The sequence below is a fragment of the Zea mays genome, chromosome 3, assembly GCF_902167145.1.
Source record: "Zea mays cultivar B73 chromosome 3, Zm-B73-REFERENCE-NAM-5.0, whole genome shotgun sequence".
NCBI lineage: Eukaryota > Viridiplantae > Streptophyta > Magnoliopsida > Poales > Poaceae > Zea > Zea mays.
Genome location: NC_050098.1, coordinates 134,499,767 through 134,516,018, shown reverse-complemented (window position 1 = coordinate 134,516,018; position 16,252 = coordinate 134,499,767). Strand labels below are relative to the sequence as shown.

The 16,252-nt window shown below is 42.0% G+C and overlaps 1 protein-coding gene across 8 annotated transcripts; it reads right to left on the bottom strand.

Annotated features, from left to right (window-relative positions):
- Positions 1-2,941: 2,941 nt before the first annotated feature.
- On the bottom strand, positions 2,942-15,762 carry LOC100272364 (uncharacterized). Of its 8 annotated transcripts, XR_004856894.1 has the most exons (16): positions 15,504-15,760; positions 14,913-15,116; positions 14,762-14,839; positions 14,494-14,604; positions 14,315-14,381; positions 14,173-14,234; positions 13,898-14,037; positions 13,460-13,586; positions 13,271-13,385; positions 12,985-13,073; positions 12,625-12,708; positions 12,405-12,551; positions 12,120-12,275; positions 11,629-11,688; positions 5,486-6,117; positions 2,970-3,415 (listed from the first exon to the last, which is right to left on the bottom strand). XR_004856894.1 is itself a non-coding variant. In XM_008674109.4 (15 exons), exons 2-15 carry the CDS (start codon positions 15,093-15,095, stop codon positions 3,254-3,256), a joined length of 1,581 nt encoding a protein of 526 aa, XP_008672331.1. In that variant the 5' UTR covers positions 15,096-15,116; positions 15,597-15,762; the 3' UTR covers positions 2,942-3,253. The 8 variants fall into 8 exon arrangements, 6 of the variants coding, with proteins under 6 accessions (XP_008672331.1, XP_035821601.1, XP_008672337.1 ...); XM_008674109.4 differs by lacking the exon at positions 5,486-6,117 and having other exon boundaries at positions 2,942-3,415; positions 15,597-15,762; XM_035965708.1 differs by lacking the exon at positions 5,486-6,117 and having other exon boundaries at positions 2,942-3,415; positions 12,120-12,179; positions 15,597-15,762.
- Between the last annotated feature and the right edge of the window lie 490 nt (positions 15,763-16,252).

Here is a 16,252-nt window from a genome sequence, read left to right as displayed (position 1 = left end):
GGCACAATAGAAGAAAGGGAAAAAGGAAAGGAAGAAAAACTACAGGAAGGCAAAGGGTGAGGCGCACATTGGCAAGGAATGGGATTCCGACTGTTCTTCATCCAACTCCGACGATGAAGGACTAGCTGCCTCCGCCTTCGACAAGTCCTCCCTCTTCCCCAACGAACATCACACGTGCCTCATGGCTAAGGAGAAGAAGATACGTACACGAGATACCCCCAAGTACACTTTTTATAGTGATGAGGAATCTGATGATGATGATGATGTAGATTATAGTGATCTTTTTAAGGGATTAGATAGATCTAAAGTAGACAAGATCAATGAACTAATTGATGCCCTTAATGAGAAAGATAGATTGTTAGAAAAACAAGAAGATATTCTTTATGAGAAACTTGATAAACTTGTTAATGCTAAAAAATATCTTGCTTTAGAAGTTAAGAGAAATGAACTTCTTTCTTCTGAATTATCTTCTTGTAATGATTCTATTTCTAGTCTTAAGAGTTTAAATGTTGATTTAAATGCTAAGCTAGAAAAAAGTAAATGTGGCTAGTTCATCTGTAGAGCATGTTGTTATTTGCAATAGGTGTAAAGATTTTGATATTGATGCTTGCAATGAACATGCTTCTACCATTCTTAAGTTGAATAATGATGTTGCTAATCTTAGTGCTCAACTTAAAACTTGCAAGAATGATTATGAGAAATTAAAATTTGCCAGAGATGCCTACACCATTGGTAGGCACCCCTCTATTAAGGATAGACTTGGTTTCCAAAAGGGAACCAAGAACTTAACTGTAACACCCTGAATTTAGGGGTATAAAATTTCTTCTCTAAATGTCTACCAAATTTAGGTGTTACCTCTTGTCTCTCTCTCTCTAGACTTACTCTCTCTTCCTTTTGATTAGAGTTAAGTTAATTAGGTGAGGGATTAATTATTTATTTTATCAAAACCCATGTGAGTCATGAAGTGTTGCATCATGCTAAGCCTAAATTATCCTTTTGTTTGATGCACATGTTTGAATTAGTTTGAATTTGAATTTGGTTTGAAGTTGATTTGAAATCTATAGAAAAAATAAAAAAGAAAAGACATTAGAAAATTCGGAGAAAAAGGAAAACTCAATTCAGCCCATCAGGCCTAGTCTAGCCCAGCCAAGCCGCGCGCGCGCCCGCGTCGCCTGATAGGTGGGTCCCACCTATCAGCGACGACTGCACACGCGCTCTCTCTCCCTCTCTCCCTCCCACTGCCTGGTGGGACCGGCCTGTCGGCGTCGATCCTTTCGCGCACGCGCCCATTCTCTCTTGCTACTAGGTGGGACTGCTCGTTCGCACGCTCACCCTCGCTGGCCTGCGGACCCCACCTGTCAGCCACCTCGCCGACGTGCGTTTCCCGGCCACGCCCCCACGCACCCGAGCCCTTTGCTAGATTTCGCACCCACTCACTCGCTCTCCTTGCTGAGTTGAGCGGTTGAGCCCTCAGCCGAACACCCTCGCTCACTCTCTCGCATTGCGCGCGCACCCATGGAGCTCTGCCATGGTCCGTTGTTCGTTCTGTGGCCACCGTCGAGTTTCTGCACGTTCGTTGCCTCGGTGAGCTCCGCCTCCTCGCTAGCAACGCGAGACAGCTTCAGGTTTGCCCCCAGCCCCTCTGTTTCGCCCGGGTCCGCACTCACCGGCCTTTTCATCGTGCAACCGAAGCTCCGCCGCATTCGACCCAAGGCCTCCCTAAGTCCTCGTCGTTGCCCTTAATTTCCCGTGTACTGCCCTATTGTCCGCGCAATCGCTCGCCGGAGCTGAGCTGCGCCGCCGTTGGGTTGCTCCACCGCGAAACGCGCCCTCTGGTGCCCTCGCCCCGGTGTCGTGCCCATGGCTGAGTTCGTTGTGTCACCCCGAACTCGCCTGAGCCCTTTCCAAGTGCCCTAGACCCTCGCCGTGTCAAGAAGGTATTGCTGCATATTTATGCTTCATAGACATAATTCATTATGAAAATTCTTAATTTTAAAGTAAAATACCAGGAGTACAAGGATGTTGCTGGGTGAAGCGAAGCAACGGCTTATTGCAGTTCTATCTGAGATTGTTGGTAGACATCAAAGAACAGGAGCTCAAGTGTCCAAAGAGAGACATGATTCATTGGATCTATTTCTTTTTCTCCCTAACAGCTCTGTCATTTTTTCATTACCAACAACCCTGCATGATTGGTTTCTTGCACCTTATTTCCAAGCGAGATTAACAATTTACTCCTTCCGTCCTAAAATAGTAATCGTTTTAGCTTTTGGTTTTTATGTCTATATTCAAATAGATGATGATGATAAACCTAGACACATATATCAAATATATATATCAAGTATTGTATAAATCCACTAATTTTCTAAAACGGATTTTAATTTGGGACGAAAGAAATATTTATCTTGCACGCACACATGCCTGGCTGAGTGGATACGAGTGCGTTTGGTTGCTTCGTCATGCTCTTCAGCCTGGCTCACGGGATGCGAAGATTCCCTCTAGGCCTGACTCCCTAGATACCTAGGAAATGGGAATTTCTCTAGAGCCCGGCTGTACCGGTGCAATCATTAGTCTTTTCTAATGACATATTAACAATAACATATAATTAGTGTCCATTAAATAAATCTTAGTTATCTAAAAGTGGATTAAGGCTTGGTATGGTATATTATAGACTTGCAATATCATCACATAAAATTATTATAAACTTTATAGCTTTTAAGCTCATGCACCGAGCATTTATGCAAGCAACCAAACAACATCTTGAATAGGTTAGGACCGCCGGGCTAAGCTAATATAACCAACCAAACGTAGAGACACGACCAGCAAGAGCCAGGCTCAAGAGCCAGGCTCCTTAGATACGAGTCAGGCTCACCGAGGCAACCAAACAGGCTCTCCAAGTCTCACATGAGATGATATAAATTTCCGGCACATAAGTATGATGACATGACAAAAAGTTAATATCCCACCACATATGTATGAAAAAAAATAATTCGTTATGGTGATCATTGTCGGTGTCATTATCAGATAAGAAACTATTCTAACATAGGAAATTCTGGGCCACATGATACTCGTTTTACTTTCTGTAAGATGCTTTTCACAGTTGATGTTGCTGCAGTTTGCTTAGATCCTCTATATGCTTCCGAACTAGTACCATCCACGAATTCATATATTTTTGTGAAAGACATAAAAATTAAAATAATGACAACTATTTGGAAGAGTATTCTCTTCAATACTCACTCCTTGAGTCTCGAGGAGTTCACCCATTCCACCTCCAAAAGCCCCGACTGCGGTGCAACTCGTTGCCACTTGAAGATTCTTCTTCGGATACAGTGCTGTCCAGTTCATAGCGAAGTGATTCAATCTCCTTTTCTAGGGTATCCATCTTCTGTAGTCGTTGTTGAATATCTGAAATTTCATTCTGTACATTGGGCATGAGGAGCATGTTTGTTATTTCAATATCGAGTATGAACAAATAAAAGTCAACACGAATAAACTCAATCATTCAGAATTAAAAGGGTGGGGTGCTGCTAACTGATAACCTGTACTTACACCACAATGTATTGATTAATTTGTTTCAATGGTCAAATGTTTTTTTTTAAAAAAAGAGAGATGAAGGCAGTTTATCGAGTACCACAAAATGAAAGGCAACACAAATAAACTGCACCATTCAGATTTTTTTAATGATTTAAACAGGTACTAACTGATAACCAGTACTCGCCACATTGTATTGTGCAAGTTACTTCACTGATTTGTTTAAATTAGACAAAGCCTTTTTTGTAGAAAACCATAGCAGCATAATGGTTACTGCTTTTTTAAGAATGGTATACTGGCAATATAAGCAAGGTGGCAAAAAGCCCAAGACCATAACTCAAAGATTATCAGTGAAAATAAGGACTTTGTTTATTAGAGATTATGTTGCTATTCGTATACCTAGAGTGTGGACAAATCCATGCTTGTTCATGACTGTTGAGCATCAAAAGTGGCGGACGGTCCGACCCTTGGGTTCGGAAAGTCCGCGCGCCCCGCGATCAGATTAACTCGGATGTGATTGTCCTTATCTCGTGCGTGGTTATCCATCTAATCACATGTAATCTGTTGGTTATCGCTTAAGAACAGGTCTAGACCTCCTCCCATATAAATATAAAGGGGCACGGCCGATTGAGTACCGCCAAACACATTCCAATCGAACATATCTATTTTATTTACCTTTCCTGCCCTAGGAGTAGATGTATTGTAGCTTTCTGCATATCCACCTCCACCCCTATTCGACTCTACGTCGTCTAGATCTGTCTTGGGTAGCCTGCCGACCCCAAAACGATCCTAGGATCTTATCCCTCCTGAGGGGCAAGATCTACTTCGTCTACTTCACTCAATATCTCTTTCTCGAATCTCTTAATTCATAGGCAACTCTACGTCGTCTGGGAACGTTCCGGGTGACCTGCTAACCCAGAGCACCCTAAGGTCTTTCCCCCAGGGGGCGGGATCTAGGTCCTACGAGAAGACGACCATGCGCCATCGCGGACCGTCCGGCCCAGAGCGCGGACCGTCTGGATAGCGCGCAGGGAAGAAGTCGCTTCTGCCGCAGGTCGCGGACCGTCCGGCCCAGAGTCGAGGACAGTTCGCGTCGCCGCAACAAGCACCGCCAGGCGACCCATCGCGGGCCGCCACCACCGTTCACCTCATGGAGTCGAACCCAAGGTATTGCTCATCATGATAAGGTCCTAGGGTTCGTTGTTGTTTGGTCCCAAATAGGTGGTGGTCATCATGAGGTGACTCAGTGCCAGTGTTATTAAAACTACGTTTAAACGTCAAAACTCTAATTAGAGGTTGAAACCACGTTTTAGCGTTTTGGCGTTCTAAACTGTAAAACGCAGTGTTTTATGCATTTTAGACCATTAGCTACTTTTGGGTCCAGTCTATTAGTTACTTTTGAGGTTCAATCCAGCTCATGGGTGGAGTTTTGATAAGCCACTAACCTCTCTATTTTGGTATTTAATTTCATATTATTGTCTGAAATTATGATGTATTGGTATTTTTCCTGTGTTGTTTAAAACTACGTTTAAAAGTCAAAATTTGACCCATGAGCGTTCCAACGTTTTACCGTTTTAATAACCTTGCTCAGTGCTCTAAAGATCTTCAACTTTATTCGACCCTATATCATCTAAAGGTGTCAAGTACTGCCAGGCGGTTCATTATAGTGTTTGGTGAACAAATCGGCGCCAACACACTTTTTGACGACTCCGTTGGAGACAAAAATATTGAATCTACCATATCTGATCTAATAGATTAGACCTATTAAGTTAGACCTATTAGATCAGCCACAATGGTCGGTCACAAAGATCACAACAATGTTGCCCCAGATATCATCACAAGGCTGACTAACTCGCCAGCCGCTGAGTATGAGAAATTAGAAGACCACATGAAGATGATGGACGAGACGTTTCAACGACAAAAGGCTCAGATAGAAAAGATGACGGAGAAGTGGTACCTCTCAAAATTCAGGATAGATCGCCACCAGAAGGTCGTCAAAGAGAGGGAAATAAAGCACGATTCCCTATTAGCCTTGCTGCGGCAGCTCCCCACTGCACTAAAATAACTGTGTCAAATACATCAGCGACAAATGGGGCTTCTCGGTCCCAGCCATATTTCGGCATGCCGATGAACTCATATCCGGGGCAAATGTTGTCAACATCCTCACTGCACAGTAGATCGGCTTTGGGCACGATCGGACAGTCCGCGCACGATCACAGATCGTCCGGCCCTTCAACGAACCGTCCAACACCATACGCCGGACAGTTCGGAGTCACACCGAGTCCGCCACAAGGGTCGCAGGCAAAGCCCAGCACAACTGGACGGTCCGGATATAATACCAGACCGTCCGGTCCCTCTGCGGGCTGTTCGATCACCAAGATCAGACCGTCCGGGTGTGCATACGCAGACCAGGGCACTACGCGTCAGACACAATCTTCATGCTCCACCCCACTTGCAGCGCACTATGGTCGCAGCATGCCATCACCCGCGCATGAGGTCGAATGCCTTTCAGCCCCTAAAAAGCCGAAAAAATTACAAGTCGATGAGCTTGTTTGGCCTGCTAAGGCTAAATCTGCTGCTCGCTCTCCCCTGCATTCGGCACAAAAGGGAAAGTTAAGTTCAATTTAATGTTGCTAAGTGTGATAAAATATTTGATGAGCTACTTAAGAATGGCAACATTAAATTGCCGCACACAATTCCTCAGATAGAGGAATTGAAAAAGTGTGTATATTGTAAATGGCATGGTTCCTTTCTTCATAAAACCAATGATTGTAATGTCTTCCGTCGACAAATACAATCAGTTGTAAATGAAGGCCGATTGAGATTTCAAGAAATGAAGATTGACAGGCCATATGTCCATGTCGACACATTAGGACCGGTAGACAAGAAATTCTTGGTTCGGCCATGTTCGGCCGATAAAGGCAAAGGAAAAAATATTATCATCGGTGACCCTCGCATGCCAAATCTATCACGTGGAGTGGTTACTCGAAAGGCTCCGGATGGAAGAAAGGCTAATAAGACCGGAGGTGCCGAGGGACATGGTAAACCAGATATGCCCAAATTTAAAAGTTTTGGAGGTGAAGGATGTGATAAACAAAAGGATAAAAGGTCAAAGGTTATTTTTTAGCAACTTCTGGCTAAATATCACAAACAAATCAAGGCAAAGGGTGTTGATCAAACTAGCAATGCTAAGTCATCTAAAGTGCCTTCGAAGTCATCAAGATCACCTCCGAACCGCAAATCTAGAAATCAAGATTGGCGAAGAGAAGGGTTTCATGCATCAGCAACATATCCTCCTTTTGGGCCGTCAATGCCAATGCAATACGGTTCAGCTCCTTCGTACTTTCATCCATATCCATCTTGGGGCTAGTATGATTCAAACACTTATTCTTCTTCATATTTTAGACCACATAACATAGAGTATTCACCTCATAGCAATTCTGATTTTGAGAAACAATCATATAACAAAGACCGTTTTATTTCTAAGAATCGGTCTAGAGCTCAAAATAAGAATAGAGTGGTCGAGCAAAAAAAGTTTATGTAGTGAAGAGGGATAATAGAAAAAACAAAAAATCAGATCTAAATTCATGTGAGCCAGGTGAAGTATTGGATACTTCGGCTAGTAGTGCCCAAACAATAGAAAAATCAGCTAGCAATAGTCCTGGTACTAGATCTGAATTTAAAAAGCCTAATATGCCAAAGGTTAAGGAAGACGTATCGTCGTCCAACACTAATTCACAACCGAGAAGCCCACTCCGATTATCAATTTGGCACAACAAGAGGCTAGAAAAACGTGGTGCACAAAAGTTGAAGAAGAGAGGCATGACATGGGTCCCTAATGGGAGTTCTCAAGATCAAGGTAAGGATGATGCTTTAGGAAGAGGTGGAGTGAAGGCAAACATAAGGAAGAAAGCATGTACAGGACATTTGGGTGAAAGGTTTGCCCCAACCCATCAAAGCTATTGGTCTTTGCATCGTCCATATTTTCCAGTTGTGCAGTATACATCGTCCCAAGGTATGTTTGGTTATCCTTCGTGGCATCATTTTGCTCCATATGCATCTTTATAATATGGAGGAGTGCAACCGAATTATTATGCATATGAATAGTTGTAATGTGCTACTACTTATATAAAGCCGAAGTATTTCAGTTGATGGTAGTTATGATTCTTGCTCTAATTTGCTTCGGTTATATTTATCCATGGGATGAGCATGCTTATAATATTTGCTTATCACTATTCGGTTATTGTTTAATTGCAAACTACATAATTAGTATTGCCGAATAGTTTTAAGTTAATGGTTCATTTATTAGTACAGCCAATACTCAAATTGATGCATCGTTGAGTTGGCTATTATGTGCTTCTCCCATGTGAGCAAATTCTATAGTTTAATGAACATCATTGCCCTCAGTGGCTGATATGGCGGATGAATCTTTTTCTAAACATCGTGCTAAGCTTGTTTCCCCATCCAAAAGGTAGGTCAGACGCTCGGGGGCAAGCACGATCAGATACCGATCATGGTCACCTATCCTGCATACGCCGGACGGTCTAGGCACTAAGGCGGACAGTCTAGGACAGTCACGGACAGTCCGGTCATGAAGGCCAGACGGTCCGCGGACAACCATAAGCAGTAGTGACCTCAGACCGTCAAACCACAGCGTCCCAAAACAGGTACTAGGGAGAAAAAACACTTCTAGAACGTTTGGCCAGCTCAGTAGAGTCGGCCCTACTTTTAATCAGTTGCTTGCTAAATATATGAAAAAGGTCATTCCACATGACGGCCATTAAAACAATCAAAGTCGAAAAGGCGGTCTGTGAAAAGAAGAGGCCGACTACACCGGCCCAAAAAGTGGTACAACCAAGATCGCCTGGTCATCCTCCTCTAGGGATGTCACGGTGCTTTCCAGTCTATTCATCGCCGATGTGTTGTCCTACTCAACCGTGGGGTGGTATGGCGATGAATCTGTATTACTGGCCAAATCTGTTTGCTTATTCGGGCTGGGGGGCACCACAAGTTTTTGCCTATTGATATGTTGATCAGGTAGACACGGCCGAAGAAGATGCAATCTGAAACGGTCTTTATGCATCAAATATTTATATTATTTGATCACAAGAACCGATTACTTGCATCGAGCTGACTCCTTACTTCGAGAACAAAATAACTCATGACATCTATTGTTTTCGAAGTGTGCTCGTGCTTTTGGTTCGCCAAGCTCCACCAAAAGGCAGGGGGCATGTGTTGAGCACCTAAAGTGGCGGACGGTCCGGCCCTTGGGCCCGGACAGTCCGCGCGCCCCGCGATCAGATTAACTCAGGCGATTATCCTTATCTCGTGCGTGGTTATCCATCTAATCACGTGGGACCTTATTTTCAAGTCGTCGACTAGTCGTCGGGTCGGCTCTAGGATCTCGAGTGGTGAGGTCGGCTCGACTTTTCTAGCAAGTCGGACGACTTGGCAACGACTGGAAATTCTCAGTCGACTAGTCGTCGACTTGGTCTGGCAAGTCGGCCGACTTGTGTCCCAGTTCGCCCAAGCAGCCCAAAGGCCCATTATACAACATAAACCCTACCTCCCAACACTTGTGGTTGACCTTGATTTGGATGATCTTGATTTGAGAGATATTTAGGGTATCTAGTATCTATCTAGCTGCAGCTGCAGCTTAGCTATCTAATGGAGCTTATTTCCTTTCAAGTTTGAACTATATTTTATTGCTATTTGATTTCCAATTTGAACTATATGTCTATATATGACTGTTATGACTTATGAGTTTATGACTTATCACTTATGTGGCTGATTTGGTTCAGTTTGAGGCTTCAAATGAGGTAAGACTTGCTGTTTATTTCAGTTTCGTTCAATTTCAGGCTTCAAATGACGTAAAACATGCCCTTTCTTCATATATAAATGCTATATTGTCTATATGAAGCCATTATATAGCCAAAACAGTCACTACATTGGCAAGTCGACGACTAGTCGACTGACTTATCGACTAGTCACCAAGTCGGTACCTTGTCGACTCGACTCGACTTATCGACTTGAAAACATGGACGTGGGATATGTTGGTTATCGCTTAAGAACAGGTCTAGACCTCCCCTATAAATATAAAGGGGTGCGGCCAATTAAGGACCCCCGAACACATTCCAATCGAACCTATCTATTTTATTTACCTTTCCTGCCCTAGGAGTAGATGTAATGTAGCTTAAGTTGTAGCCTTCCGCATATCCACCTCCACCCCTATTCGACTCTACGTCCGCTAGATCCGTCTTGGGTGGCCTGTCGACCCCAAGACCATCTTAAGATCTTATCCCTCCTAAGGGGCAAGATCTACTTCGTCTACTTCACTCAAGATCTCTTCCTTGAACTAATCTCTTAATTCATAGGTCTACGTAGTCTGGGGACGCCCCGGGTGACCTGCTGACCCAAAGCACCCTAAAGTCTCTCCCGCATGGGGCAAGATCTAGGTCCTATGAGGAGAAGAAGACGACCCTACACCATCGCGGACCGTCCGGCCCAGAGCGCGGACCGTCCGGATAGAGCACAGGGAAGAAGTCGCTTCTGCCGCCAGGTCGCGGACCGTCCAGCCCAGAGTCGCGGATAGTCCGCGCCGTTGCAGCAAGCACCGCCAGGCGACCCGGCGACCCATCACGGACCGCCGCCATCGTTCACCTCGTGGAGCCGAATCCAAGGTATTGCTCATCACGAGAAGGCCCTAGGGTTCGTTGATGTTTGGTCCCAAATAGGTGGTGGCCATCATAGAGGTGACTCAGTGCTCTAAAGTTCTTCAACTTTATTCGACCCTACATCATCTAAAGGTGTCAAGTACTGTTAGGCGGTTCATTATAGTGTTTGGTGACCAAATCGACGCCAACAATGCCCAAATCTATATCATTATTATTCATTTCTTACCCTCTCCAATCTATTGCATACCCATTGGATAATAATCAACCTTATCCATGTCATTGGCTTGAGTTGAAATACTAGTTTCAATTACTATTTTATAGATATACCTGATATATGTACATGTGGGTTCCATATCAAAACTCGGCCTATGGAAGAAAAATCTCACATTCAAGCCTTAAATTTTTAGTGAAATTGATTGAGATTTGGTGAAATGACTCATTAAAGCTGGACTCCTGAATGAAAATCTCGTGTTCACACCTTAAAATTTTAGTGAATTGATTAAAATTTGGTGAAATAACTAATTATAATGGCATATAACTTTGTACAGGTAAACAAAACAAGATCTATATGTGGAACCCACATATAAAGGCAGACCCTAAAATTCTAAAACCTCACGTTCACTTAAAAAATGAACTTTCTAAAACCTCGCGTTCACTTAAAAATGAACAAAATTGATTGGAACTTCTTTTAGATGTCTCATATGACATCGGACTACTTTGTGCAGACTAGTGTAGCTAGATTAAATGTGGGCGCCCTATTAAAAGTTGAACCCTAAAATTAAAAATCTTATAATCACACCTTAAAATTTTCGCAAAATTAACAAAAAAAAAGTTGGAAACAACTCTTCATAACGAGAAGCTATTTTGTGCAAATTAATGTGGCTAGATATACATGTGGTTCCCACATATTTTATATTATCCGATCCATCCATGTTGGGGGTAAAAAAAATCCCCTTGTTTGTTCCACGCCAAAGCACATGTCTAAGCCCAGTTCCCGGTCGTAGTCGTTCTCACATAGACTACGGGTAAGGGTTTGAATTTGGGTAATGTACCCACCAACAGGCCAAGTTATTGGATTGTCTCAAATTTAACTTATCCCTGCTCCAAATGTCCCCTTCTCTAAATTTCTACTCCCATCATCCTAAATTGTAAGTCGTTTTTGGCTTTTCTAGATACATAGCATAGATACATAATTTTTAATATAGTGCATATCTAGGTGCATAAAAATTATGCACTTAGAAAAACGAAAACGACTTCAATTTTATAATGGAAAGAGTATAAAGCAGCATTGTTCAGGAAAGGATAGATTTTAAAAGGAAACCTAAGTTCGCTAAAACCATAGCATGGCATAAGGTATTGAGATGATAAATAATCTAAGTGCCAGAGCATGAGCCAAGATCCTTCCTCGCAAGTTATTATTGCCTACCTCAAATTTGGAAGCCCTGGTTTGTTCGATAGAAAGTTGATCTTGAACTAAGTGGAGTTCCTGCATAAGAGAGAGAGCCGGACACAGAAATGGAAGTTGATCACTGAGCTGAAAAGCATGTTTCTTCCTCATAAAGTGACAGTTGCCATCAATATATCGTGTGTTGCGATTCTCTTGTATGTGTATATGTCCTTGTTTCATGATTTGTCATTTCTAAGAACTCGATTCAAGTACAATATTTGACACAATACAAAGCAGTAGCAACCTATAACTTCATTGAGGTGCATTGATTTGAAAGATTTTCTATCATGTTCAACCTTAAGTTTTGACTGAAATGGGCAATCACAAGATATTTCTACAGAGGTCATAGACAAAGAGATCAACATGCAATGCAAGTACAACATCACTTAAGCATTAGTAGTAGCCTGTAAGTAAATATTATCTACATTCTCTGCAGTTTTGCACAATTTGGTAAGTGAGATATAGCTTGCCTCAGTAAGTTCTGCATTTCTGTTCTCAAGACCAGTTAGTTCCTGCTTCAGGCGGAGACTCTGCAAGTGCTCTTGATTAAGTCTGTTTTCTATTTCGTTTTGTTCAACCATAACTACTTGTCCCAAGGTTTTGCTGTTATCTGCCCTATTGCCAGGCTGATAGTGGAAAAATGCATGTTTTAATGAACATACCAGAGAAACAATCTAGAAGTTGTGTTTATGGAAAAAGTTATTAAGAATAAAAAAGAACAGGAACTGTGTTTATGCATCCAAACATTACATTACCTTTTCATCTTTAAGTTCCTCAATTTCAAATATGACTTTCCTGCTAGAATTTTCTGCCACAGATAAGGGAGAAAAGCCATTTGTATCTGATTCATTTATTTGTTGAGATGGGACACTTGGTTTGAGACTTGCCTTGAGAGCATAAGCCTAAACAAAAAGAATTGCTCAGCTGAATAGAAGGGCACGTTAAAAACACTAGAGTGATCATAGAAAAGCATGCCTGATTACTATAACGGCCACTATATCCTCCAAATGACACCAGAAAATTTTCTCCATTAATTGTGTGCATTACTAAACTTGAGCCCTGTCATAAACATGCCTCTGAATATCAGTAACAGGCTAACAGCAAGATTACCTAACAAATTAGTACAATCAATGAATAATTGTGAGTATATAACTTTCTAAAAAAGGCAATTTATTAGACCAGATGAGTTTCCCCATCATGAGAGACTTAAATCCATATATGGTCACCTTGATTGAGTTAGAATTTAAACTTCAAACCAGAAGCAAGTTTTTTCCTTAGTTGAAAATACTAAAAAAATTCGAGTGACTAGAGTACGCAGAATATCAATGAGCTCACCTCACTTACAGGGGGTGCACGGGCCTCAAGATTAGTGAGAACTGACCATTCATACGTAGACAGGTTGAGTACAAGAGTATCTGAGACACCTGCAGTAGATTGGGCGCATGCAAACTGGATTTGTTTTATGATATTTTTTAGAAAATTAAATGATATAAAGAGAAAATAAAATGATTAACACAACTAAACTAACATAGACAAGCCTGATATCTATGCCATAGAAAATTGGTTGAGTTATAAGTCATAAATCATTATGTAATAAAACTGTCAGACATCTCAACCTTACCTTTCCTACTATTTCCACCACCAGTAATAAACCAATATTCTCCAATAGTTACACCTGCATGTCCTGCTCTTGATTCTGGAGTAACACCTTGTTGCTTTGGTCTTGACCATTCCATCTGTAACGACCAAGTGATTCATTTGGACTCCCAAAAGGATTACATAGCAGTTTTAGAGCAAAAAATATTCTTACTGTCTGAGTGTCAAGGAGGTGTAGGTCACTGAAACATGTAGAATGAGAACCCCCGCCAAATATCAGAAGATACCGCTCTGCAAAGCAAGCAGCAGCATGCTCTGACCTTGGGGAAGGGGGAGTGCCTCTGGAGAGCAACAGCATAATTTGAAAACAGTCAGATATTAATCCTGCACCTCAAAGCAGAGCAAGAATAATACAAGTTTATTCCATGTCCTAGACCAAATGTATTACCAGCTGCAACTGCAAGCAAATTATGAAGTTTCGGTTCTCCACAATTATATAAGGAACCAGTTCAACATAAACAGGAAGGCTAAGAATTCTATCCAGTAGAGACCAGTGCATAAAAACACATCCACACTTACAGTTTTACTTTTACCTAAACCATTTCTAATACAAATCAACCAATTCAAATTAAATTTACTTCACAGAGCTTACGTGGTCTCAAATTCATCCCAAGTCATGGTCTCAAGATCAAGAATGTGCAGATCATTCAGAAGAGATCTCCCATGACCTTCACCGCCAAAGACCACTAGAGTGTCTCCAACAAGGGTCACTGACTGACCACCACGTGAACTCTAAAGGAAATAGGAAAATTCATCACAGATTTGGGGGAAAACAACGAAAAACAAAAGCAAGCTTCAGGTAACAAGCTAATTTGTATAAATACTATAGAAGCTTTGGCAATAAAACACAGAAAAGCATAATCATACAGGTGACCTTCCATAAGTACGCAAGGTAGACCAAGTGCAGGTTTGTGGATCAAACTCCTTAACTGTCATAAATGCGCATAAGAAATAAGAACTAAGACACTGATAAATGAATAGCAAAAGATGAGTGGAATATTAGCCTAACCACTGAGACTTTCTGCAGGTTCTCTGGTATGTCCTGCAAGACATAGGATCTTATTTCCCCATTGAATCTGAAAGATATTAAAGACAGATGCAAATACAATATACAGTTATAAGCTAACCAACTGGGATAAAACTGGCTGATTCCCTAAGACTTGAGTGAAAAGAGCTTTTGGTGATTACCACTGAATGGCCAGCACATGCAGAAAACGGAACTGCTCCAGCTGATTCTGATGGTTCTGCTTGTGATTTAGCTTCCAGCTTTGACCATGACAAAGTTTTGAAGTCCAAAACCTTTAATCAGAAAAGGATTCCCGATGTTAAGATCCATGGCATTGTCAGTAAGATGAAGGTGCTGGCTCAGTACAACATCTCAATTCAAGATGGTTGTGAGAATGCCTGCCCATAAATGCAGCTATTAATAAATACAACATCTTGATGAACAATTTACCTGAATGTCGCCAAGGTAACGGCCATTGTGGTTTCCACCAAAGACATACATCTTCTGCTGAATCACCACAGCTCCATGCTGCAGTCATCACAGACAACAGGTCACTAAATGAGCTAAGTGAAATTAGGCAGTCAAGACAACCGAAGTAGACCTTATAGCGTGGTTTGGGAAGCTGGCCAGAAACAGAGAGTGGCGTCCACTGATCATAGGTGCTTATGGAGCAGAGCTGTTCCATACTAACTTCCTTGTCCTGGATATCAGCCGTCTCACCGTACTCTGGCACGACCACTTTAGGCTCCTCGGGGGCAATGCTGTTGAGGATAGCAGATCCCATGGCCACTGATTCTTTGGCAGCCTAATAACAAGATTAAGAAAATAAGTTCACCCGATCAGAGATCATATTATTACGTTAGAAAGCAGCCATAGCCATGATCACATATCCTGCCGGTCCTAATAATCAGCGTATCAAACTGTCAGAACAGCCACAGTCATGGGGCAGAAAATGCCCGCCACAACGGGATAAAAAAACAAATATGCTGCAGGGTGACGAGGTGTAAGAAATTGAAACGTCCCTCTACTTTGTGCACGGGCACTACCAAGTAACCAAAACCAAGTAGTAATGACTCTGCGTTGCTAAAGCTTGGGCGTCAGCCACACGCAACAAGCGAGAATAAGAAGTCGATAAACCAAGCGGCGGCACACGAATTATCCACTACCAATCCTCCACGAGAGGTTCACTCACCGCCCGAACCCCGGGGCCACGACAGGACCGGAGGTCTGGGCCGGCGAGGGGTGTCGAGATCTGGATGGAAGGAAGGAGGAGGATGGCGCGCACCGCGCAGTGCAGGGGTTCTAGAAGGTTCTGGATCCAGCAGAGCCTGTGGGGGGCGGAGGACAGGCTCGAGAAGTCGAGATCTGGGGGGAAGCGCTCGCTTGACGCAGCGGCGAGCCGGTGACCCGCGAAATGGGAGGCGACTTCGAGTGGACTACGATAAGATTCGTGCAGCCACGGATCAACGGGAAATAGGATTAAATTGATACATCATGTTCGTTTATGTTTTTTTTATTACCTCGACTGCAGCGTATTTTCTTAAAAAAATATCTCGTTGTTTCAAAAACTAGCATACTCACTCCGTTCCAATTTATAATTCATTTAATTTTTTACACAAATTTGACTAACTCATCTTATTCCAAAAATTACAGAAAAAACCAAAAAATCGTTGTGTTTTGTTTATTATCAAATATATTTTACATATGACTTAAGATTTTTCATTTTTTATGAATTTTTTTAATAAGACGAGTGGTCAAAGTTAGAGTTCAAAAGATCAAACGAATTATATTTTGAAACGATAGAAGTATCATATAGGTTAAACATTTTTAATAAAAATATTTTATAATTTTGTAGATATTAAATTTTATGACATATAAAGAGTTAGTAATTATGTGAAAGAAAACTATCGCTATAAAACTCACTTCTCTCTTTTTTAAACA

Coding starts and splice junctions, on each gene's coding strand:
- LOC100272364 (XM_008674109.4), bottom strand. CDS start 15,095: ATGGGATCTGCTATCCTCAACAGCATTGCCCCCGAGGAGCCTAAAGTG. Junction 14,382..14,493: donor CATGTGCTGGCCATTCAGTG/GTAATCACCAAA, acceptor AATATCTTTCAG/ATTCAATGGGGAAATAAGAT. Junction 12,709..12,984: donor GTGCACCCCCTGTAAGTGAG/GTGAGCTCATTG, acceptor TGTTTATGACAG/GGCTCAAGTTTAGTAATGCA.